The 24010-nt window shown below is 41.0% G+C and overlaps 1 protein-coding gene across 1 annotated transcript in view; it reads right to left on the reverse strand.

The window, feature by feature from the left end:
• HERC2 (HECT and RLD domain containing E3 ubiquitin protein ligase 2) overlaps nucleotides 1–24010 on the reverse strand; it is a 203040-nt gene that overhangs the window by 44361 nt on the left and 134669 nt on the right. Inside the window, exons 64-71 of the mRNA XM_077814849.1 lie at nucleotides 21511–21655; nucleotides 18973–19198; nucleotides 17911–18082; nucleotides 17048–17234; nucleotides 15787–15927; nucleotides 8814–9005; nucleotides 1839–1992; nucleotides 960–1067 (exon numbers count right to left, since the gene is read on the reverse strand). Of these exons, the coding sequence (XP_077670975.1) occupies nucleotides 960–1067; nucleotides 1839–1992; nucleotides 8814–9005; nucleotides 15787–15927; nucleotides 17048–17234; nucleotides 17911–18082; nucleotides 18973–19198; nucleotides 21511–21655 (1325 nt within the window). The remainder of the gene's footprint in view (nucleotides 1–959; nucleotides 1068–1838; nucleotides 1993–8813; nucleotides 9006–15786; nucleotides 15928–17047; nucleotides 17235–17910; nucleotides 18083–18972; nucleotides 19199–21510; nucleotides 21656–24010) is intronic.

Below are 24010 nucleotides of genomic sequence, written 5' to 3' on the forward strand. Positions count from 1 at the left end.
TGAGTAAACGAAAGAAGAAAACTGACAGAGATACTGGATATATGATTTGATCCAAGGAAGGGGGGAGGGGAAATGAAAGGAGGAGGAGAAGAAAGAGCAAGTGATAGAATTTAAAAACTCTCCAGCCTGTGCCCAGATTTTATTTAAAGCACCTGAGACCAGAAAGATTTGCCTTTAATGCAGTAAAACCCATATTTCCAGAATGTTAAAATTCTTACAAAGAAAAAAAAACCCTAGCACTCCTGTTATATAAATACTGTTTCACATTATGTTTAGATTCATTAAAAATAAATAGCTTGGTTATACAGAAAATTGTACACAACACATACTATGAACCATTTGGGGATGTAACAGTAAAATGAGCATTTACATTTGATCTTAAGGCACAGGCAGGGAAACATGTTTTACAAATCACAACAGAATTACCAAGCGACAAATTAAAAAGTAAAGCAAATTAAAGAGTAGGTTTCAATCCTGCCCCAAAACAATTACCCATATGCTGCCAGCTTACACTGGTCTTTATACATAGAGGTTAGAATGTTAAAACAGATTTTAAATGTGGAGTCTATCAAAAATAATTTAGGCTGCAGATTAAAATTGAAATTCTTCTATAAAATACACGACTATTTACACTTTAGAAATTACTTTGCATATATGCATATATTAAAAGTTGCTTCTGTTAAATAATTACCAGAATCTACATGCGTTTTAGTAATGGTTATGCATGATTCAGAAATAATTTGATGTATTGAGACAACTGCTTAAATTTTTTAAATTTTGTTAATTAAAAAACACTGTAAATCAATATTTGATATGTATTTTTCTAGCCTATTCTCCACCTAAAATAAACCTATACAATTTGCAATACAATAAGAGTATATTTCATCCAACATTCAACAATAAGCTAAGCTAAGCACTTAAGGAAAAATAAAGCAAATATAACATTTGATTCTCATCACCTGATCGGACTGAAACTATCCTGTTGACGCCATCCATTATGGTCAGAGGGTCATGGCGCCGCTCTGTAGAACACTGGCGATCAAATTCTACTCTGAGTCCCTCGGCACCTGACAAGTAACAAAGCACTTTATATAATTAAACAATAAGTAAAATGGGGAAAATGTAAGCTTTTAAAAGTCCAATGATTTAAAACATCGTTTGGATTGTTCTATGATGATCAAGCTAGAACATAGCTATTTTCTATTAAGATCATTATTTGCCTGTAATTGCCTTGAAAGTATTACACAGTGTAGACCCACACACCACCCATGAATTTGGGCCAACTGTACATGACAATGTTCAAAACACTCCAAACCTTACGTGATCTGTTAAAGCATGTCAGAGCAAAGCATACCTGCAAGCTGAGGCAAAATGGCTAACAGCATCAGAAGTCTAACTTTTGGACAGTATTAAATCAATTCAATATGAAACCACAATGCACAGAGAAAAATTATAGTCTAATAGTTAAGACCAAGGACAAAGAAATTAGTTTATTTCTGGCCCTGATAAAAATTTACTATGTGATCATGGGCAAGCTGTTCCCAATGTCCTAATGAAACAACAATTAGAAGTGATCTACAGCTGCAGAGCAGCAGTGTACCAAATCCAGTACTGCCCAGAGAACCTGAATGCACAAAGAATACATTTAACAGGTTCAAGAAAGGTTATCATTTATTATAACAGGTATGTAAAAACTACCCAATTTACTTGAACATTTTAGTGAAGATTCAAAATGAATTGTCGTAAACTGAATCTCAGTGTCTGTTCCTCCAAATGTGCATAATGTTAAGTAACTGGATAATTTCTCCTCTCATATAAATCTTATCAGTATTCCCTACCTGGTATTTTTACAGTGCCACTAGTTGAAGTATCATCTGTATATGGATGGCTACTTTCCACCACCACTGGCTGCGAAGAAAGACGACCACTTTGCGAGTCTGTAGCCACATCTTCTAACTCTGTAACACACAGCTCCAACAACATGTCAGCAACCTAAAAAAATACATCTCAACTGATTATACATGTCTTCATAAAGAAACCAATTCAGTCTTCTAGAAAAAATTGATAATGAGAGTAAGCCCTGATCCCCATCTTATCCACTGCATTGGTGTCTTATCCGCTACATTCCAATATTCCAACTGAAAAGGTATGAATAAATGAAATAAGCCTCTCTTTCAGTTATTAGAGCAATGCAACAAGAAGTAAATATCACATTAAACCTAAAATAGGCACGAAAAATAAGTTTAAAATGTCCATTCAACAAACAAATGAAAACATCAAACTTAAGTGTTAAGATAACTGAATGCTAAAATATGCTAATACAAGCGGTTCTCAACCGGGGGGTCCACAAGCCCTTTCAAGGGGGCTGCGGGGCCATGCAGCTGAAACCCAGAGCCTGATCCCTGGCGCTCCCTGCAGGGCTGACGCCAGGAGGTGGGAAGCCAGAAGCAGACAGAGCAGCACAGCTGCTGCTCTGGATCGTGACATGGAACAGGCAGATGCAGCACTCCCTTAACTCCTGCTGCTACTGTTGCCCGGGGCTGAAGTTGCCCCCTCAGCTCCCACCCCCCTTTACTCCCACAGAGGCAGCCAGTAAGAGCCACCCAGGTGGGGGGACCCAGCTCCATGGCTGGCATAGCCCTCCGGGAACCAGGACTGCAGGGGAGCTCTCCCGGCACACAGCCCCTACGCTACCCCTCTCCCTACACCCTGAGCTACCCTCCATGCTTGCACACAGCCCCTAGCTATCCACTCCCTACACCCTGAGCTATGCTCCTGCCCGCACAGAGCTGGCTCAAATCCTGCTGGCCTCTGCACCCCCCCTCAAAATAGATTCATAGATACTAAGGTCAGAAGGGACCATTATGATCATTTAGTCTGACCTCCTGCACAATGGAGGCCACAGAATTTCACCCACCCACTCCTGCGAAAAACCTCACCTATGTCTGAGCTATTGAAGTCCTCAAATCATCCTTTAAAGACTTCAAGGTGCAGGGAATCCTCCAGCAAATGACCCATGCCCCATGCTACAGAGGAAGGTGAAAAACCTCCAGGGCCTCTTCCAATCTGCCCTGGAGGAAAATTCCTTCCCGACCCCAAATATGGCGATCAGCTAAACCCTGAGCATATGGGCAAGATTCACCAGCCAGATACTACAGAAAATTCTTTCCTGGGTAACTCAGATCCCACCCCATCCCCCACTGGGTCCTGGAGTTTTTACATCATGTTGGGGGGGGCCCCCCTCCAGAAAAAAAAGGTTGAGAACTCCTGCTAATACCACTTCAGCACTAAGATGTTAACTGACAAAATACAGGAACATAATGGGTTAAAGTTCTATAACCTTCCATCTGTGCCACAGTGAATTGGGTCTGACTATTTCGCTACATGGCCACATAAAGGCATACAAAAAATACGACAGCTCGGCAATATTTATTGCGAACACATGGGCCAGTATAAAAACAGAATTGTTTGAGTCACATTATTACAAACCATTCAACTATTCAAACTATCATTAACTCTATAAATGGTAACATTAATGATATTTGTACAAACTAGTTAACCCTACAGTGAACAACTAATTCCATGTAGCTGATAACACTGAAAAGGTGAGAAAAGCAGCACAGAGGCAGACAACCAGGAAGACAGGGCAGGTGCAGAGGAGGGGATTTCTTTCAATGATCTCAGAGAACTGGGAGGACTAGGAAAGTAAAAGAGCACTTGTTATGGAGTTGGGAGCAAGAAAGGGAAGTAGAGAAAGACAGGAGCTGAGTTTCTTATGTTCTATTTGTGTCATCCACAATGACATTTAATATTTCAGAACTATGTTTGATACTTTAAGACCCATGTAACTTAAGCTGATTCATCTCACCCAAGTATACAACCTTAGGAATGTCTGAATCCTTTGCAAAGTGAGTCATATAGACGTCAGCTATGTCTTGAATATATTGGTAGTAAGTTACTATAGCTCCCTCTCTCTTCCCCTTTAGTCAGGGAGCAATCACTATTCCCCTACGCATGACATCTAGGATTTTAGTAATCCCCTCTTCACTTATACCAGACATTAGTTCCTGAAAGGAACTAAAGGCAATGGGAGATCAATATCTACTTCCCAAAGCATGAACTATTGTCTAGTGGTTCTCAACCAGGGGTATGTGTACCTCTGGGGGTACACAGAGGTCTTCCAGGCAGTACATCATCTAGATATTTGCCTTGTTTTACAATAGGCTACACAAAAAGCACTAGCGAAGTCAGTACAAACTAAATTTTCATACGGACAGTGGCTGTTTTTTACTACTCTATAGACTATACACTGAACTGTGAGTACTATATTTCTATTCCAAATTATTTTTATAACTTTATGGTAAAAATGAGAAAGAAAACAATTTTTCAGTAATAACGTGCTGTGACACTTATGTATTTTTATTTCTGATTTTGTAAGCAAGTAGTTTTTAAAGTGAGGTGAAACTTGGGGGTACATAAGACAAATCAGATTCCTAAAATGGGTACAGTAGTCTGGAAAGGTTGAGAGCCACTGGTCTAAGAAACCTCAAAAACCACAGAATAAGGAATAAGACGTGTAAACGAAGTTTTCAGACAATCAATTATTACTCACTCAGAAAAGGGCCACCCATGATCCACATGTAGCTAGAGCTTCCCATCTCACTGTCTATCTACAGAGAATCCCAGGAGATGGCAAACAAAGATTAACACCTTGCTTTTACTGTGTAGAGTGAAAAGAAAAGGAGTACTTGTGGCACCTTAGAGACTAACCAATTTATTTGAGCATAAGCTTTCGTGAGCTACAGCTCACTTCATCACGAAAGCTTATGCTCAAATAAATTGATTAGTCTCTAAGGTGCCCTTCATCCGATGAAGTGAGCTGTAGCTCACGAAAGCTTATGCTCAAATAAATTGATTAGTCTCTAAGGTGCCCTTCATCCAATGAAGTGAGCTGTAGCTCACGAAAGCTTATGTTCAAATAAATTGGTTAGTCTCTAAGGTGCCACAAGTACTCCTTTTCTTTTTGCGAATACAGACTAACACGGCTGTTACTCTGAAACCTGTGTAGAGTGAGTTAAGCATTAGAGATGGTGGCAGCTATGAATTGTTTAAGGAACAGTTTGCTGAGAGATCCAGAAAACTAATTGTTCTAGAGATCAAACTTCCTGATACCCAAATAAAATCAAACCAACTAGTTTCATCCCAAATAAGAAACTGCACATTTGTCTGCTTCATGAATCAAAGGCACCATCCCTCTCCATATGTGGATAACCCATCTTGTTTCTTCGAATAAATGTTTCTTGTTCATTTCTAAATTCTGAAGGCTGTGAAATACTTATATATAAAATAAAATAAATATGAACTACATCCAATAAAAGAAGAGCAACCATAAAGGATTGTTGAACTCTAGAAAGGATATGAATCATATAGCACACAGAAAGGATTCTAAATATAAACACCTATCCAATGCGTAATTTTGAAATAATAAAAGAAATGGCTGAAGGAGGGGGAACTACAAATAATAGTGGTTAATAGAGAAGTATAATCTTTGAAATAAATTAAACAAAAAACCTCTGACTCTGAAAGAGGATGAACATATGTTATACCCTGACATTTATTTGTTACTGACAGAAGAAGCAGAGAAACAGAGAGCCAATGTAGCAAGTAAGCAACAACAACAAAAAATAGTGGCCACCTTCCAACAAACCCCAAAAGAGTACAGAAACTTAGTCATTGCGTGGGACTCCACAAAAGCAGAATCAAAATCTAGAAGTGTTATCACACTCATGAACTGGCTCTCTCCAATCCCAAGGTTCACAAGACTGAGAAGAAGTCACGAAGTTTCACTTCTCTTGGTGTTTTTTAATATAAATAACTGAAAGCTATTTTGAGTTCACACTCCTTCTACCGAGAACTCAAGCAACCCTATTTTGGATTTTAACTAAGCGATGCCATATATCTGCTTCTACTTTGTAAATCCAAGTACATTTGCCTAAGAGAACCTCAAACTATAACTTTATGCAATTGTATTGATGTTTTAAACTAAACAGAACAAACAGGAAAAAACATGTTCATAAGCGCCTTAAAATAAGCACATTCTTCCTGCCAAATTAAGTGTAAAAATGTAATAAGAAAAGCCAAAAAGGAGTTTGAAAAACAGCTAGCCAAAAACTCAAAAGGTAATAACAAAATGTTTTTTAAGTACATCAGAAGCAGGAAGCCTGCTGAACAACCAGTGGGACCCCTGGACGATCGAGATACAAAAGGAGCACTTAAAGATGATGAAGTCATTGCAGAGAAACTAAATGAATTCTTTGCTTCAGTCTTCACGGCTGAGGATGTTAGGGAGATTCCCAAACCTGAGCCGCCTTTTGTAGGTGACAAATCTGAGGAACTGTCTCAGACTGAGGTGTCACTAGAGGAAGTTTTGGAATTGAGAAACTTAACAGTAAGAAGTCACCGGGACCAGATGGCATTCACCTAAGAGTTCTGAAACAACTCAAATGTGAAATTGCGGCACTATTAACTATGCTTTGTAACCTGTCCTTTAAATCAGCTTCTGTACCCAATGACTGGAAGATAGCTAATGTAATGCCAATATTTAAGAAGGGCTCTAGAGGGGATCCCAGCAATTACGGACTGGTAAATGTAACGTCAGTACCGGGCAAATTAGTTGAAACAATAGTAAAGAATAAAATGGTCAGACACATAGAAGAACATAAATTGTTGGGCAAAAGTCAACATGGTTTCTGTAAAGGGAAATCATGTCTTATTAATCTATTAGAGTTCTTTGAAGGGGTCAACGAACATGTGGACAAGGGGGATCCAGTGGACATAGTGTATTTAGATTTCCAGAAAGCCTTTGACAAGGTCCCTCACCAAAGGCTCTTACGTAAATTAAGTTGTCATGGGATAAGAGGAAAGATCCTGTCATTGATTGAGACCTGGTTAAAAGACAGAGAACAAAAGGTAGGAATAAATGGTAAATTTTCAGAATGGAGAGAGTAACTAGTGGTGTTCCCCAACTGTCAGTCCGATGAGCAATCCTATTCAATTTATTCATAAATGATCTGGAGAAAGGGGTAAACAGTGAGGTGGCAAAGTTTGCAGATGATACTAAACTGTTCAAGATAGGTAAGACCAAAGCAGACTGTGAAGAACTTCAAAAAGATCTCACAAAACTAAGTGATTGGGCAACAAAATGGTAAATGAAATTTCATGTGGATAAATGTAAAGTAATGCACATTGGAAAAAATAACCCCAACTATACATACAATACGATGGGGGCTAATTTTGCGACAACTAATCAGAAAGAGATCTTGGAGTCACCATGGATAGTTCTCTGAAGACTCCATGCAGTCTGCAGCGGCAGTCAAAAAAACAAACGGAATGTTAGGAATCATTAAAAAAGGATAGAGAGTAAGACGGAGAATATCTTATTGCCCTTATATAAATTCATGGTATGTCCACATTTTAAATACTGCGTACAGATGTGGTTTCCTCATCTCAAAAAAAATATACTGGTGAGAAAAGGTTCAGAGAAGGGCAACTAAAATGATTAGGGGTTTGGAACAGGTCCTGTAAGCGGAGAGATTAAAGAGGCCAGGACTTTTCAGCTTGGAAAAGAGGAGACTAAGGGGGGATATGATAGAGGTATATAAAATCATGAGTGGTGTGGACAAAGTGAATAAGGAAAAGTTATTTACTTGTTCCCATAATTTAAGAACTAGGGGCCACCAAATGAAATTAATGGGCAGCAGGTTTACAACAAATAAAAGGAAGTTCCTCTTCACACAGCGCATAGTCAACCTGTGGAACTCCTTGCCTGAGGAGGTTGTGAAGGCTAGGACTATAACAGGGTTTAAAAGAGAACTGGATAAATTCACGGAGGTTAAGTCCATTAATGGCTATTAGACAGGATGGGTAAGGAATGGTGTCCCTAGCCTCTGTTCGTCAGAGGGTGGAGATGGACGGCAGGAGAGAGGTTCGCTGTTAGGTTCACTTCCTCTGGGGCACCTGCCATTGTCCATTGTCGGTAGACAGGATACTGGGCTGGATGGACCTTTGGTCTGACCCAATATGGCCATTCTTATGTTCTTACTAGAGAGAAATACTTAACTGTAACTCATTTACCGAATTGATAACTGATGGTTATAAGTAAATGTAATAAGAAATCTTATTGATTTGTATTGTTCCTTAGTATAGCTACTGGGCCCCAACACTGGCCTATGTTAATTGCTTACAAAACTGCATGTGTGTTTTTTGTTCAGTACATGCCTGGAATGTTTGGTGTATCTAAACTTGAACTGTTGGTTATATACACCTACATGGTAGGTAGTGAATTAATAAACTTGTTGATTAAGAATAACCAAATGTCTGGCTTTGTAAACAACTCTCCAAGACAAATGTAGATCTGAAATGAACCCAGAGTCAAGTTAATAACCCAGTGCTTCCTGGACTCATTTAAAAAGGGGTTATCCTAACTAAATTCCATTCCATGACTGGCTAGAATATTTATCAAATTGGCAAATCTAGTTTGTTATATTTCAGCTTTGAAATCTAACTGGTACCATGGGAAATTTATAATATTGACTCTCATTGATTTTTACAGCAAACAGCTATATTAATTTGGTGTTCCAATAAAACGTATATGGACTCTTATATCAGTAGAAGATAATTATTATAGTTTTCATGTTTGTAAAAACCTATGTCTTCTGAACCTATATCTTCAACGACTAGGAGTCACCTCAATAGAATGAGAAAGAAGGGAGGATAGTTAAAATTCAGTAACAACAAAAATCACTTTGACTGACCTGTGGATATGCAGTGCCCATTCCAGACAGCACAGCGGAAAGAACATCCTTTCCCTTCTCACCAGCCCTGGTGGAGACAGCAAGCTTCAGCAGGTCAACCATGACTCGTGTGTCATCTGGTACTAAAAGACTAGTGAACTCATCTAAGTGTTGGGGTTCAGGACCAGATACTTTACTTTGGCTTTCCACATCCTGAAAGAGAAATTGAAGAAACATATAATACATGATGATGGAGGATGGAAGAAAGATTTTATACAACAAACTGAGTTAACTTGCCTAAAAAACCCCAACATGGTCACTAACCTGTTCTGTAACTTGTTCTTTGAGATATGTTGCACATGTCCATTCTGCTTCAGATGTGTGCACACCCAGTGCACTAGTGTTACAGACTTTCCCTTAGAGGTACCCTCATCAGGGCAGCCCATGCACCCACTGCTGCCTCCCACTGCTGCACAATGGCACAAAGGGTAGAGCCACCTTGATCCTCCTCAGTTCCTTCTTACCACACAGATTTCGACAGTGAGGGGAAGGAGAGTGGGTCGTGGAATGGACATGTGCAACATTTCACAGAACAACAGTTACAGAACAAGTTAGTAACCAGTTTTTCCTTAAGTGATTGCATGTGTTCATTGTGTTTCAAGTCTCTCTCAAGCAGGTCAATCAGGAGGTGGGATCAGAGTCGAACTGAATAATCACAGAAGGACTAAATGTCCAAATCTCATATCTCCAGACTGTTGAGAGATAGCATTAGAATCAGAAGTATGTACTGATGACCAAGTTGCATCTCTACAAACATCCACTACAGGCACATGAGCTACGAAGGCTGCAGAGACTGAGATCTTGTTGAACATGCCAACATCCTGTTTGGGGAAGTTACATTGGTCATGTCAGGTTTCAGAGTAGCAGCCGTGTTAGTCTGTATTCGCAAAAAGAAAAGGAGTACTTGTGGCACCTCAGAGACTAACAAATTTATTTGAGCATAAGCTTTCGTGAGCTACAGCTTACTTCATCGGATGCATTGTGTCATAGCACAATCATATACAGGAGGAAATCCACAATAAGATTCTTTGAGATGAGACTGGAATGCCCTTCATCCTGCCTGCAACTGCCACAAACAGTTGTGAAGATGGCCTGTGGTTTAGTCCTATCCAAGTAAAATGCTAATGATCACCTAACATCAAGTGTGTGGAGAATGAGGATCAGGGAAGAATGATGTTAAGTATATTGCCTGACTGATATGGAAGTGAGAAACTACTCTGGTGAGAAATTTTGGATGAAGGTGAAGATATACCTTTTCCTTGTAGAAGATACCTGGTGGATTAGATACCAGGGCTCTCAATTCCCTCACTCTTCTTGCAGAGATAATTGCCACCAAAACTTGCTTGAAAGATGAAGCAACGAACAGAGAGCAGGCAGTTCAAAGGGCAAGGTGGGGGTGTATAATAATGTTCAAATCCCCATAAGGAGACATAATACCTCCTTTCAGTCCTCTTAGCTGTATGAGGCAGGGAAGATGGTTTTTGCCACAATACTTTAGTGGGCTCCCAAACAGCTTCATTTATGGGCAGCGCCACTCAAGGCAGCCTCACAGATGCCAAAATGTCAACCAATCTACCTGAGCTCTCCTGAACTACTTCCATCTGGGTGGAAGCCATTCTCTTAACGAGGTTCTCTTATAATCATCCAGAAAAGTTGAGAACGCACTAGACACTACCACCTCATCAAGCGATGAGGAGGAGCAACCCAAGGCTGGCTGAAATGGCACTTCTCCCAATTCCTCCAAAGTGAGATTCACTGAGGTAGACTGTTCAAGTTCCATGCTGAGCTCAGTACCAGGAGTGGCTTCTTGCTGATGCAAAGAGTGATCACAGTACCTACAGGAGCAGGAAGGGCGAGAAGAGGAACTGGAGCTGGACGGAAATGCCCACTGGCTGCAATACAGTCGCTGATATGGCATTGGAGTCCAATTTTTTTCCTGACCAAGGCTCCCGACTGAACAACCAACATGGAGCCTCTACCGGACACCAGCAGTGAAAACCTCTCATAGCAGAGTGATGTTTTGCGAGACACGGCTGTGACACAAAATCCAATTTCTGACTCAGACAACAAACCCAAGTTATTCAATGAGGGAGGTGCCGGGCTTCTCGGTGCTAGGGAGCAGTGATGGGAGTCTGGAGAGGATGGCACTGGAGAAATTATAGTCAGTTTGCTCCTCAACTGCACCGCGCAAAGAGGTATCAGAGCATTCGAAGGTGCCCATGGTACTGGGTGCTGAACTCTAGCAGTCAGCAAGTCCATTTGGGTGTCTGTTGGTATTGGATGAAGTGTTCCTTGAACCACCAGTACCAACAGACTCAGCTGATCACTTGCCACGACGTAAGTCTCAGGCGTTGATAGCAAAAGGAGAGCCTCTTGGTGCTGCTGATGAAAAAGACGGTGCTTCCTTATAGTCAATCTCAACAGCATCAGTACCTGAGTTAACGACCCCACCGAAGGTTCTACCTGCCCCAAAAACAAAACTGCTTGGCACTATGTGCACTCTACCCAGCTTCTCAGCTTGACTGCTCGACACTGGTGCTGGAGACCTCAATATCCAGGACAATGCCATTCCTCAGTGCAGTCTTCTAATGTTTCTTCTTCAGTACTGGAGAAGGAGATCAATGTCAGGACTCTGCCAGGCCAGGAGGAGCACTAGTAACCAAAGTCCCTGCAGATTTCACCCCTGTCCCTGATGTGTGCTTCTCTGAGGCACTTCAGAAACCTGGAGTGCAGGTCCCTGACTGGCATCAGCTTCATGCATGCATTGCAAGGTTTAAAGCAGTGGTCTCCAATCTTTTTAAGCACAAGATCACTTCTTCAATTTAAGGACAATGCAGGATCTACCCCGCCCCTTCCTCGAGGCCCCACCCCTTCCCCAAAGCCCCGACCACTCCATCTCCCCCTCTCTCTGTTGCTCACTCTCCCCCACCCTCACTCACTTTCACCAGGCTGGGGAAGAGGGTTGGTAGGGGGTGCGGTCTCTGGGCTGGGGCTAAGGGGTTTGTAGTGTGGGAGAGGGCTTCAGGCTGAGCCTGAGGCAGCGGGTTGGGGTGCAGGAGGGGGTGAGAGGTGCAAGCTCTGGGAGGGGGCTCAGGGGTGGGGCAGGGGCTTGGGATGCAGGAGGAGGTTTGGGGTGCTGGCTCCGAGAGGGGGGTTGGGGTGCAGGCTCTTGCCGGGTGGCAGTTACCTCAGGTGGCTCCTGTTCAGCAGCGCGGCGGGGCTAAGGCAGGCTCCCTGACTGCCCCGGTGCCATGTGGCTCCCGGAAGGGGCCAATGCGCCCCTGCAGCCCCTGGCCACAGTTCCCCGTTCCCAGCCAATGGGAACTGCAGGGGTGGCACCTGCAGAGAGGGGCAGCACGTGGAGACTCCTGCCTCCCATTCCCCCAGGGCTGCACTGGGAGCAGCATGGGGCCAGAGCAAGCCAAGAACCTGCCTTAGCAGCAGCCCCACCACATAACTGGACTTTTAGTGGCCAGAGATCGCAATTGACTGGAAGAATGTCCAGGATCGACCGGTTGGTGACCACTGGTTTAAAGTCTGGGGACTGAGGCATGCCACAGCACTGGGCATCGATACCCAGAACCACTGGGAACCAAAATGTAAATTATATACACTAGTAAAAGAAAAAAATAAACCTACACTTCAGTAAGGCGACGCAACGAGTACCAACCATATACAACAGAAAGACTCAGAAAGAGGGAAACACTTGTGGTAACAAGTTAGCACACTCTGACAATCACCACAGGTGGTAAGAAGGAAAAGATGGGAATTGGTTCTACCCTTTGGAGCATCGTGCAGCAGCACAACACAACAGATTACACATGTGCCATCCCAATGGGTACAGCTGAGGGAAAAATCTCAAATGCTAGTGCACTGAGCAAGTTTACACCTGCAGGGGAAAGGGCATGTGCAAGCACTCCAAGAAGAAACAGAAGTATAATACTGTGACCCTAAGAGCATCTCTATACCAGAAGACAAGGGACTCCTGGTATGCAGCAGTGAGTTTCAGCTGGCCCAATCAGCTCAGTGTACCCCAACTCTTATACCCCAACTGTTATAATCTAAAAGGTGTTGTATGTCTCTGAAAAATTAATAACTCACTGATCATTAATATTTGTGAATGAGGTATGTACAGTCAATTCACAAAGGATTGTACAGATGTGCTGTAATTATGACAAACATGTTTAATCTAGGCATGTCAGGGAGAGTTGATACACAGGTTCCCCCCAGAAAACAGAATGCAGTTCCACCTGCTTGAATGTGTCTCCCATGTAAATTGAGCAAGGTGTGACTGAAGACAGAAAAGCACATTTGCATGCCAGCCAAACAAAGCCATCAGGAGAGCAAGTGGGGAAAAAGCAATCACTTAATCTCAATGGGGGATGGAGACGGTACCCCAGGAAGCCTTCCTGCCTCATGAAGAAGCATCAATGAACTTTTAGAGAGATATTTTTCAGAGGCTTACTAAACTATAAAGAGAGGGGCAGAGAACCATTAATTTATCATTCACCTGAAGAGACAAAGAAAACCAGCACTTTGGACTGTGTGGGGATCCTAAGAACTAGTCAGCCATTGCTGGAAAAGGAAGACTGAGGATGAAACTACTTTGAACAAATACTGTAGCTTGTTAAGATACGTTATAGCGACTAGGAAGCGCATTTTAACTTTTTTTTGTAACCTTTTCTATCTTTATCCCTTATACTTGAACTCACTTAACAGCTCTCTCTTTTTCAGTCAACAAACTTGTTTTACTTTTTATCTAAACCAGTCCAGTGCTTTGGTTGAACTGAAGTGATTGTTTACTCCAGTCAAGATAACATGCTGCTGTTTCTTTAAACACTTTGGCTTTAAACACTCTTTAAAGGAGCAACAAACTTAACGGCTTCTGTTCCAGGAGAGGGCTGAACACTGCAGGGAGATTGTTTGGGGGAAATTCAGAACTGGTACGGAGTTGGGGTCACTCTATGAAAAGTAACTAGGCAATGGAAGCCAAGGTTTTAACCTGTACATTCATATGCTGGCTGCTGGTGTCAGGGATGTAAGCCACAGCAACATAGTATTGAAGGCCCCAGAGTTATAGGGCAGGCAGTCTGGATTGAAGCCCAAAAGGTCAAATACATTGTCTTATTAGTATGCTTTTTCCCCCAATGAAGGAAGTGTTTCCCTGTCACCAGCATCTTGTAAATACAAAGAAAATCGCAGGATCATTAAACTGATAGATACAAGACTCGAAAAAATCTAAAACATATAATAAATGAGGCCCTACTTAATTTGCGATATTGTGGCTCCCGCAATATTAGGATTCCACTGCAATTTTGCCAGTGGGAGCCCCAGCAGCAACCCCCTACTCTCAGCCCCACACAGCCAACAGCGGAAAATCACAGAAAAGTAATAATGGACCTTATTACTGCAAATAATAAGGTCCATTATTACTTTTCCGTGATTTTCCACGGCTTGTCTGCAACTCAGCCGCAATTTTTGGACAATCATCCCGGGATTCAAGTAGGGGATTAATAATAAACATCTGTCAGCTGTATCCACACAGTTATGACTAGTAGGAAGTAGTGGTAGGTTAACAAGCGTTCAGCTCCTATTTTCTGAAAGCCCTAACTAATTAAAAGGTTGACAACTGACTGTCAAATCCTCAGAACAAAGTAGTAAGGGGGAAAATATCAACTATTTCTTGATTTTATGAACCAATGCTTATTAGCAAGGCTTAGGGGAGTTGCATATTTAGGGATCACTTCACAATACCATTTGGGGCATTTACCAAACAAACCTAAGCCATGCTGAAGTATACTATAAAAATTACTACCTACTTATGTAAACAATACTTTTACATGTATTAGACAGTAGGGCTGGCTGGAAAATAAATTTCATTTCAGAAAGAACATCAAGCTTTCAAAAATTTGTTTTCATTCCACATCAGAACTGAAATGAGACATTTTGAATTTTAGGATGGAAAAAAAAAACATACAAGACTACCAACCCCACAATAACCAGTAAACTCAGTGGTGGTTAGGGCACTCACCTAGGATATGAGATTCAATTCCCTGCCTAATTTGAAACTGAGACACAGGGCAGGTCTACACTACCGCTTAAGTCGATCTAACTTAAGTCACTTAGGGATATGAAAAAGAAACCCCCCGAGCGATGCAAGTTATAGTGACCTAAGAGCTGTCCACACCAATACTATGTCGGTGGGAGATGCTCTCCCACTGACATAGCTTCCGCCTTTCGTGGAGTTGGAGCAATTATGTCGATGGGAGAGTGCTCTCCTGTCGGCGTAGAGCACCTTCACTAGATGTGCTGCAGCTGCGCTGATGTAGTGCTTCTAGTGTAGACCTGCCCTTAGACCTGGGTCTCCCACATCCCAGGTGAGTGCCCTAATCACCAGACGATTATTGATTATTCTGGGGTCAGGGTCCTTCTCTCCCCTTTTCCTCTAGGTCTCCCACATGAGTGATCTAACCACCAGGCTACTGGTTATTCTTGAGTTCCTCTCTCCCCTTCCAGAAATTCCATCCTGACCTTAAAAAACCTTCCCAATTAAATTTTTGTCAAAATAAGATACTTTTTCATGAAACATTTCAACTTTGACAAAACAGCACTTTTAGATGGGAAAAATTTTCAAAAAATTTGTGACCAGCTCTACCTAGCACCATAAAAAATACATTTGTATTACACAAAGCTAACTACATACACAGGGTTGTATTACATTCTCAACAAGAAACAGGACGTGCACTAAGCAGTGAATTCAGAAGTGACTGCAGAACCTGACTTTCCAGTAAAACAGCTTGCATATGGCAGTTGCTGTAGCACCAGAAATCTATTTTTACTCTGATGACATAACCTGTCAAACACCAGAACAATTCAATTGCTTGATGGAGATACATAATGAAACCTATAATGTTAAAAATATTAGCATTATTACTTCCTTGGTTTTCGTCATGGTTTCTGCTATGATACTGGCAGCTCCAGGATCATCAGTGACTGGAATGAAAGGACGAGAAGAGGCAGCAGCAGCTGAGGGAGTTACAGCAGAGGGTGTCACTGCATCTTCTGAAGAAACAACCTAGTCAAAAAACAGCATAGTTAACCAGATGGCAGAGCAATAAGATATTGCATGCATTTAAACAAGCTTAACTAGACTTTTGAAAAAGAACTTTGAGGACAGTTTGTGCTCAGAAAAGAGATGCCTAAAAACAGCAGCATCTTATTCAAGAAAACCAGTCCCTGTATGAACCTTTATACTGCAGTGGTGCCTATTAGCAAACTAAGGGCTTTTCTTCACTATGGCACTAAGTCAATGTAAGTTACGCTGCTTCAGTTACATAAACTATGTAACTGAAGTCGAGGTAACCTACACTGACTTACTGCAGTGTCTACACCATGCTATTTCAATGGGAGACACTCTCCCATCGACTTAGCATTTCTTAACCAGACTCACTAAATCGACACGGCTGCATCAATCGCAGCTGCGCTGATTTAGCTTGTAGTGAAGACAAGCCATAAACCAGGGCCCCGTTGCACTAGGTGCTGTACAAACATGCAGTAAGACGACAATTCTTATCCCAAAGAGCTTACAACCTAAAAAACAAGACATAACAGCTGGATGAGACAAACAAGTATGCCAGCATGGGGAATGGAAAAGATGGATCCTTTTTAGTGTCAAAATTATTATTATTACTCCTTTTAACACTGAAGAACCCACACAATATGTTTTATCTGGCTTTCTTTTCAATAGATCACACAATAGAAATAATGTTACAATTATTTGTTACATCTGAAATAAGATTTAGACACTGACCATTTTCTTCATCTTGTCATTTGTTCTTTTTAAAATCCAGTTTAAAAATTTACTTCTAGTTCTTAAACTGTTTCAATACCTGATTAAGAGAATGCCAATATCTTTGAATAAGGTCTAAAACATGGTGAGAAATTACTTTATCATCCTTATGTTTTTTATCTGATTTACTGGACTCGAGACTTGTGAATTGATCAATTATAATCAGGTACAGCTGACAAATCACAGGTACTTCATGGCATTGATTCTAAAAGTTAGACAGATGCTGAAGTAAAGTTCTTACACGTTACTGTCAAATTAAACAAACAGTGTTATTGTTGATAGATGTTTCAGCACTCCAAAATTGTTGCTCTGATAGCAAAACTGATTCTGATTTTATTTATTTTACCTCTCCTCTCCTGTCTTGCCACGGATTTGGGCTCAGTCTCTCTTCGACATCCACTGCTAGCACACATTCTTCCCCATTGGCAGGGCTCCCTGTAGAAGCAGCATCTGGTGGTGGGACCGGGGATGAAGAAGGACATTCCACTGGTGCAATCATACTTGCAGGCATCAGTGCTCCAACCACTGCATCCCTAAATCAAAAATGAACAAACTGTTGAGGACAGACCCACACTAGGACCACCAAATCCTCTCCTTGGAAGAAAAGTGTCCTGTTATTCAGCTGGACTAATACTAAAAGTGATGGTTTTCAATGATAGCAGTCTACAGGGTAGTTTACTTACATTCCATATGGGAGGACTCACACATAGCTGAGATGTCTATAGAGTTACAGATGCCTATAGAGTTTGTGGATTTTTAAGGCAAAGTTTTCCACAAGTTTCAGACTCTTTACCACTAATATTTCTCCTGTCTTTACAAACAGAAATGAACAATTTCAAAAGGAGCCCTCTGCCCTCTGATACACATTCTCAGCTGCAAGGTTTACAACAAGATTATTGTTGGGAGTTGAACTTTTGGATAGCTATCATTCTGTTCTTATTTCAATGATGCAGTCTCGCATGAAACTTAATATGAAGCTAAGCTAGTATTTTGTTGCAGAGATTTAGAGTTTCCTGTTCCACATAAGACAGTCTTGTCTCAACAAGTTGATTTCAAGTGAATGCTAAAAGGAAATTGAAATGAAGTTAAAGCATACATCCTAGAGCCCTATTTTATACCCATTATTACCTGGTATAAGGGAGAAATTGTATGAAGTAGCTTACCATCTATGCTTCACCCTGTAAAATACAAGAATGTTGGCATGCCTACCTGGCATACATGATTTGTAATGCTGTCAATATATGAGATAATGCTTGCTGTTTGGCAAGGTTCCCATCTAGCGACAGAAGAATCTTAGCGAGGGAAGGGCGGTTAGGTTTGGAACTGTTTACACCACTGATTTTGTTACTGGCAGCAGAAGAATCTGCATCTGATGGGACACCTGGGAAAAAGAGTCAGACACGCTTTTAAAAAAAAAAGACTATAATGCATAATAACTGGTTTTGATACCTGCTTAATGATACTTTTGGAAATGATTCTTAGCCTACAATTCCTGTAATTCCGATATGAAACCCAATACTAAACCTAGGTCAGCAACGACTTTCATGTAAAACAGGGTCTAAAACTTACTCATGAGAATGGAGACACCTCAACACCACTAGTTTCCTAGTGGCCTCTAAAACAAGCTTTACTTGGACAAAATATTAGCATATAACTTGAGTACTATTTATATATATTGTACATCTATGAAGCTCTGATATTGCTGCAGTTCTGTCCAGATAAAAGATAGCTAATGGATCAAAAGACACAGAAACAGCTAAAATATTCCGATAGTTTTACATAGAACATTTTTGTTTCTCAAGTCTGACTAAATCTTGGTTCTGATAAACTGGGAAGGTGCCAGCATAGAATGCTGCCTCCCTCTTTAATGGTGGTCACTTGTCTTAGAAATCAATAGGTAAGATAACATTTGCATCAACAAGAATTATTTGTAAGAGGCATATGATACAAAGATTTATTATGATGCTAGCATCCAGAAATCCCAATGCATTTTGGACTTTGACAAACAGTTTAAGACATTTAAAAGTTCAAACTAGCGCTAATTTTTGTATGACTCCTCAGCTTCAGGACATACAATGTTTTAGCTTCCCAAGCCTTGTTCTCTTCTCACTTCCTCCATTTTCAGCAAATCAGTATGTTTAAATGGCTTTCATCCTGCACAGACACCTCTTCCCCCACACCGGCCTGTCCATCTATACACATTTACAACCCCGCCCAATCTACAAATATTGTTTAAAAATGTTAAGGAAATAAACACAAGCTTTGTATTACCTAGATAAGAAGCGCCTAAAGGGTCTCTAGCAGTCTGGAAGAGTACTGGCTCATGAACAGATGGTGTAGCTACATCCACTGTTGTCCACGCTACACTGTGGGAAGATCCACAAGCAACACGTGTAATTTTCTGGCCTTCTAAACCCTGTACAAGAGTGGGTTTTCTATTGACTGTAGTAGTTCCGTTGCCTTGTTGTCCATGATCGTTGTCACCCCAAGCATAAACCTGTCAGACAGTTCTATGTTACTTTGTTTCACTGAGTCTTTCATACAGTTATTTTCAAAATTACTATAAGTCATTTAGAGAGAAGATTCTATGTTACTAATTTAAGATATTTCCAGAGTACCTACCACCTTCACATTTAACAGTTGACACTTTCAGGTTACATATGTTACTACAGCACATATGAGCTTCATTCTGTGAGCAGATTCATGTACCATTTCATAATTCTGGGTGTACATGAAGTTAATGGGATTACTTGCACGTGGATTTTACTGGGGCTCAGCACAACCATGATATTTATGCTATCACCCAATCTAGAGCGGAAATATGTCCTGTCACAACATCATAGATGCTTCTGCATCTTAGGAAGTGAAGAGCAGCAGGTTGTCTCTGAAACATCCAATGATACGATAAATAATAAGGAATAAAAATGCAAAAGCTATATTAAGATAACAGTTAAGATTTAATAAATATATGAAGACAAGAAAAATTTAAGTGACCATCACATTAATATTTGTGCAGTGCTTTGAGAAGTAAAACAATATATAATAAAGAATATTTATTCCATTCAGTAAGTATGTAGCCAATGATTTTAGTTTATTATCCATTTATTGTGTGATGATCAACACGTTATATCTTATATATATTCATTGTATGTTAACTAGAGTTAATTTGTAGGATTATAGAAGTATAAGACTGATCAGTATTTAGAGGAATCATGTATTAGATATAAGTAAGACAAGCTGAAACGGAAGAACCTGTAGGCTGAGGCCTGCAAGATTTTAGCTGAGCCATTTTAGGCCTTGGAGACAAGAAATGCTGACACAAGTAAATGACCGAGGAATAACCCGAAGCCCTAAATTTATGGGAAAAAGAGGTACCAACTGACAATATTGCAAAAATCTGGCCCAGGGGTGGGCAAACTACAGCCCGTGGAGCGTGTCAAGCCCATCAGACGTTTTAATCCGGCCCTCGAGCTCCCACTGGGGAGTGAGGTCTGGGGCTTGCCCCGCTCCGGCACTCCATCCGGAGAGTGGGGTTGCGCGGGTCCAAGAAGCAGCAGCATGTCTGCCCTCTGGCTCCTGTGCATAGGGACAGTCAGAGAGCTCTGCACACTGCCCCTGCAGCTCCCATTGGCTGGGAATCCCAGCCAATGGAAGCTGCAGGGGTAGGGCCTGCAGACAGGGCAGCGCACAGAGCTGCCTGGCCGCACCTCTGCATAGGAGCCAGAAGGGGGACATACCGCTGCTTCTGGGAGCTGCTTAAGGTAAGCGCAGCCCGGAGCCTGCACCCCTGACCACCTCCCGCACTCCAACCTCCTGCCCTGATCCCCCTCCCTCCCAACCCCAAACCCCTCAATCCCAGACCCACCCCAGAGCCTGCACCCCCAGCTCGAGCCCTCACCCCCGGCCCCCCATGCATCTCAAACTCCTACCCCAGCCTGGAGACCCCTCCCAAACCCTGAACTCCTCATTTCTGGTCCCACTGCAGAGCCCACACCCCCAGCTGGAGCCCTCACCCCCTCCTGCACCACAACCCCAATTTTGTGAGTATTCATGGCGCACCATACAATTTCCATACCCAGATGTGGCCCTCAGGCCAAAAAATTTGCCCACCCCTGGTCTTCCCAGAAGATTAAATTTTTAATTATAAACTGGTGTAAAAGTAAATCTTGTCTCCAACATGTGTCTTAGCCACAGGATACAGGTGGTACATCAGTGCTAATGAGAACCTACACAGCCTATAGAATTAGGGTTTCCTCATGTTTCTAGGGGACACACACCAATAAGAAAGAGAGGGCTGACACTTCCACGTACATGTGCAGAATGTAGGTATAGACAGAATCATATTATTAAAAAAGGTGCCCACAGCGGGGAAAATTGTGCTTCCTATAGGAAACTTCCAGCAGGGACCATCCCCGTATTGATGATCAATCCATGGGAGAGCCACCAGACTAACACCATGTGGGATGATCTGAGTATGTCTGTAGTTATAACTGGTGCATGGATATACTTAGGAATTTTATATGCTGTGACATTTATAACTTTGTTGGCAACTTTAATAAAATTGTTAAAAGATAGTGGATCTTGTGCTTGTGATTTTTTGTGTTACTTGTCTATGGTTTCATGTATTCCTATGAACTCTAGATCTAGAGTAAACAGAGATAACTCTGTTGGGTTAGAGACTGTAGCCACCACAGCCAAATCCACTGTAATATAATTAACATTAAATAAAATAAAAGGCTACAAGTATTACTGCTGTTACTACATTACATTGCCTCAGTATCTAGCTTTTTCTGGACCAGAGTAACTTACCTGTCCTGTGTCAGTGACAGCCAGGCAGTGAAGTGCACCTACAGCCACATGTACAATCTTCTTCCCTCTCAGCCCTTCTACAACCTGTGGCTTTCGCACATGAACATCAGTGCCATGACCTAGCCTGAAGTAATCCCCCTTGCCCCTGGAACAGACAAGGAAGTAAATCATAATATATCAGGGTTGGAAGGGATCTCAGGAGGTCATGTAGTCCAACCCCCTGCTCAAAGCAGGACCAATCCCCAATATTTGCCCCAGATCCCTAAATGGCCCCCTCAAGGATTGAACTCACAACCCTGGGTTTAGCAGGCCAATTCTCAAAACCACTGAGCCATCCCGCCGCCCTCCGCCGAAGCAGTTATATCATTCCAAACATGGCAATTCTTTGCCATTACACCTTTGCAATTTGAAATCCTTTATATATCCAAAAGGGAAAGTGCACGTAACAGCAATGCAAATTTCTTGACAATGACCTTGAAACCTGACTTGGAAAGACTCATCCCTCGAGGGTAGCGAAAAATCTACAATCTTTCATACATTGGCTTCAATACCAAAAATGTACCATTTATGATTATTTTGGGGGAAGTACTGTGGTTGCATAAAATTCGTTCTGTTTTGAAATATCTTACTATTATAAACTTACTTATACTCAAAAATGACTGGGATTTTTTTAACTCATTAAAATCACTATCCAGCTTACAATTTATATAAACACAGGACCTGCACTGTGACAACTAGTCACATGGGTAAAATTGCACGTACTTAACTGTTTGCATAACTGAGGCTTCAGACAAGCCTCTAACACAGGTTACTTTTATTACCAACGTATGAAATTTTCCTCAACTGTCTGAGAGACACCATTAACACTGCACTACTCTCTTGTCCTTCAGTCTATTTTATGGCTATACCTCAAGATATTACTAACAGTATCAACCAAGCAGAAAAAACTGAAGAGTGTTGGTTAGAGGTAACAATTCTCATTTTTCCCCATTGTATTTTGTAACAATGATCAGTCTCTGTCGGAAATCAAGTATCTCCAGAAATCCTTAGCTTCACTAGTAATTTCCAGATAAAAACTACGTTACAACTGAACTGAATACATATCGGTATCATAAGAATAAAAGAAATTACTTGGCTGTAACTAGTAAACAAGTAAACAAGTACTACAAACCTAGGAAATTCAGAGTTAAGGTTAAACTTAAAAGAAATCCAAGCATGCTAGGTACGGAAATGTACAGCTGAGGCACACAAACAAGTTTAACTTTGCCTAGCAGTAATGTTACGCCATAACCACAAGTTATAATTATTAAATATTTTAGTGTTTGTTGTCCCAGTTTAGATTAAACTTATTTTTGAAGACATTTTATTTTCTTTCCCCTGCCCCCCAACTCTTTGCAATGTCAACACAGGGCAGGGCTAACGGAAGGGGAAATGGTGGCCCACGGGCAGCTTGGCTTCCCACACATTGAGAGCAATAGGGGACAGCAGTCATTCTGAAGGAGGACATCTTTACTAAAGGCACTATTAGCTTCACTCTCATTAAGAGCAACAGGAGATAACCATTTGGAAAGACAGCAGATTGTTGTGGAATTCACTAAAGAAAAATATTATTCATCAGCCTGTGCTGAAGAAGAAATATTAGTTTATGAAGAATAAAGGCAAAAAAAAAAAAGGCAATCCTAAAGTTAAGATTCTTCAAATATAGTAGCCTGTACATAAGAATTAGATTTAACCAAATGGGATGTTTGAAGACCCTGTGTTGTTCTGTTATGCAGATCATTGCTAACAAAAAATATCTTTTGAGTTTTAAGTTTCATGAATTATCTTTAATAAAATTTTACTTTAACTAACCAATTCACTTTTAAGTTCTCAGATGGGAAATTCTCATTCTATACTCAAAGAGTATTCTAATATTGAGGAAAATATACTGTACTCTCTATACATAAAGTGGTTGAATCCGATTCATGTGGAAAAACTAATCCCTAACAATGGAATCACAACCAGTCATTCTGTAATTAGAGAACATATATAAGATGCAGCAGAGCACTTGCTTTAACATAAGAACCAAGAGGAACTGAGCTATATTATTTCAAAGACTATCTATAAGGCCCTACTTGAATTGTGGGACGATTGTCAAAAAATTGCAGCTGAATTACGGCAAGCCACGGAAAATTGTGAAAAAGAACAACGGACCTTATTATTTTCCATGATTTCCCACTGTTGGCCACCCAGGGCTGAGAAGGGGAGCTGTGGTGGAAGTAAAATACTGCAGAATCCACAATATCACAAGTTAAGTAGGGCCTCAACTATATAAATATTTTCTTTTATTACAATAATCTTTATTTCTATTTATTTTTAAATTGCACTAAAACCTATACACCCCAACCAGGCAAGGGTCCCAGTTATGGTAGGCACTCTATAAAGATTTAGTAAATGACAGTACCTTCTCAAAGAGCTTTCTAAGAGACAAAATGTAACAGGTGGGTGCATAAATAAGTGA

This window comes from Eretmochelys imbricata, chromosome 1, assembly GCF_965152235.1.
Source record: "Eretmochelys imbricata isolate rEreImb1 chromosome 1, rEreImb1.hap1, whole genome shotgun sequence".
Taxonomy (NCBI): domain Eukaryota; kingdom Metazoa; phylum Chordata; order Testudines; family Cheloniidae; genus Eretmochelys; species Eretmochelys imbricata.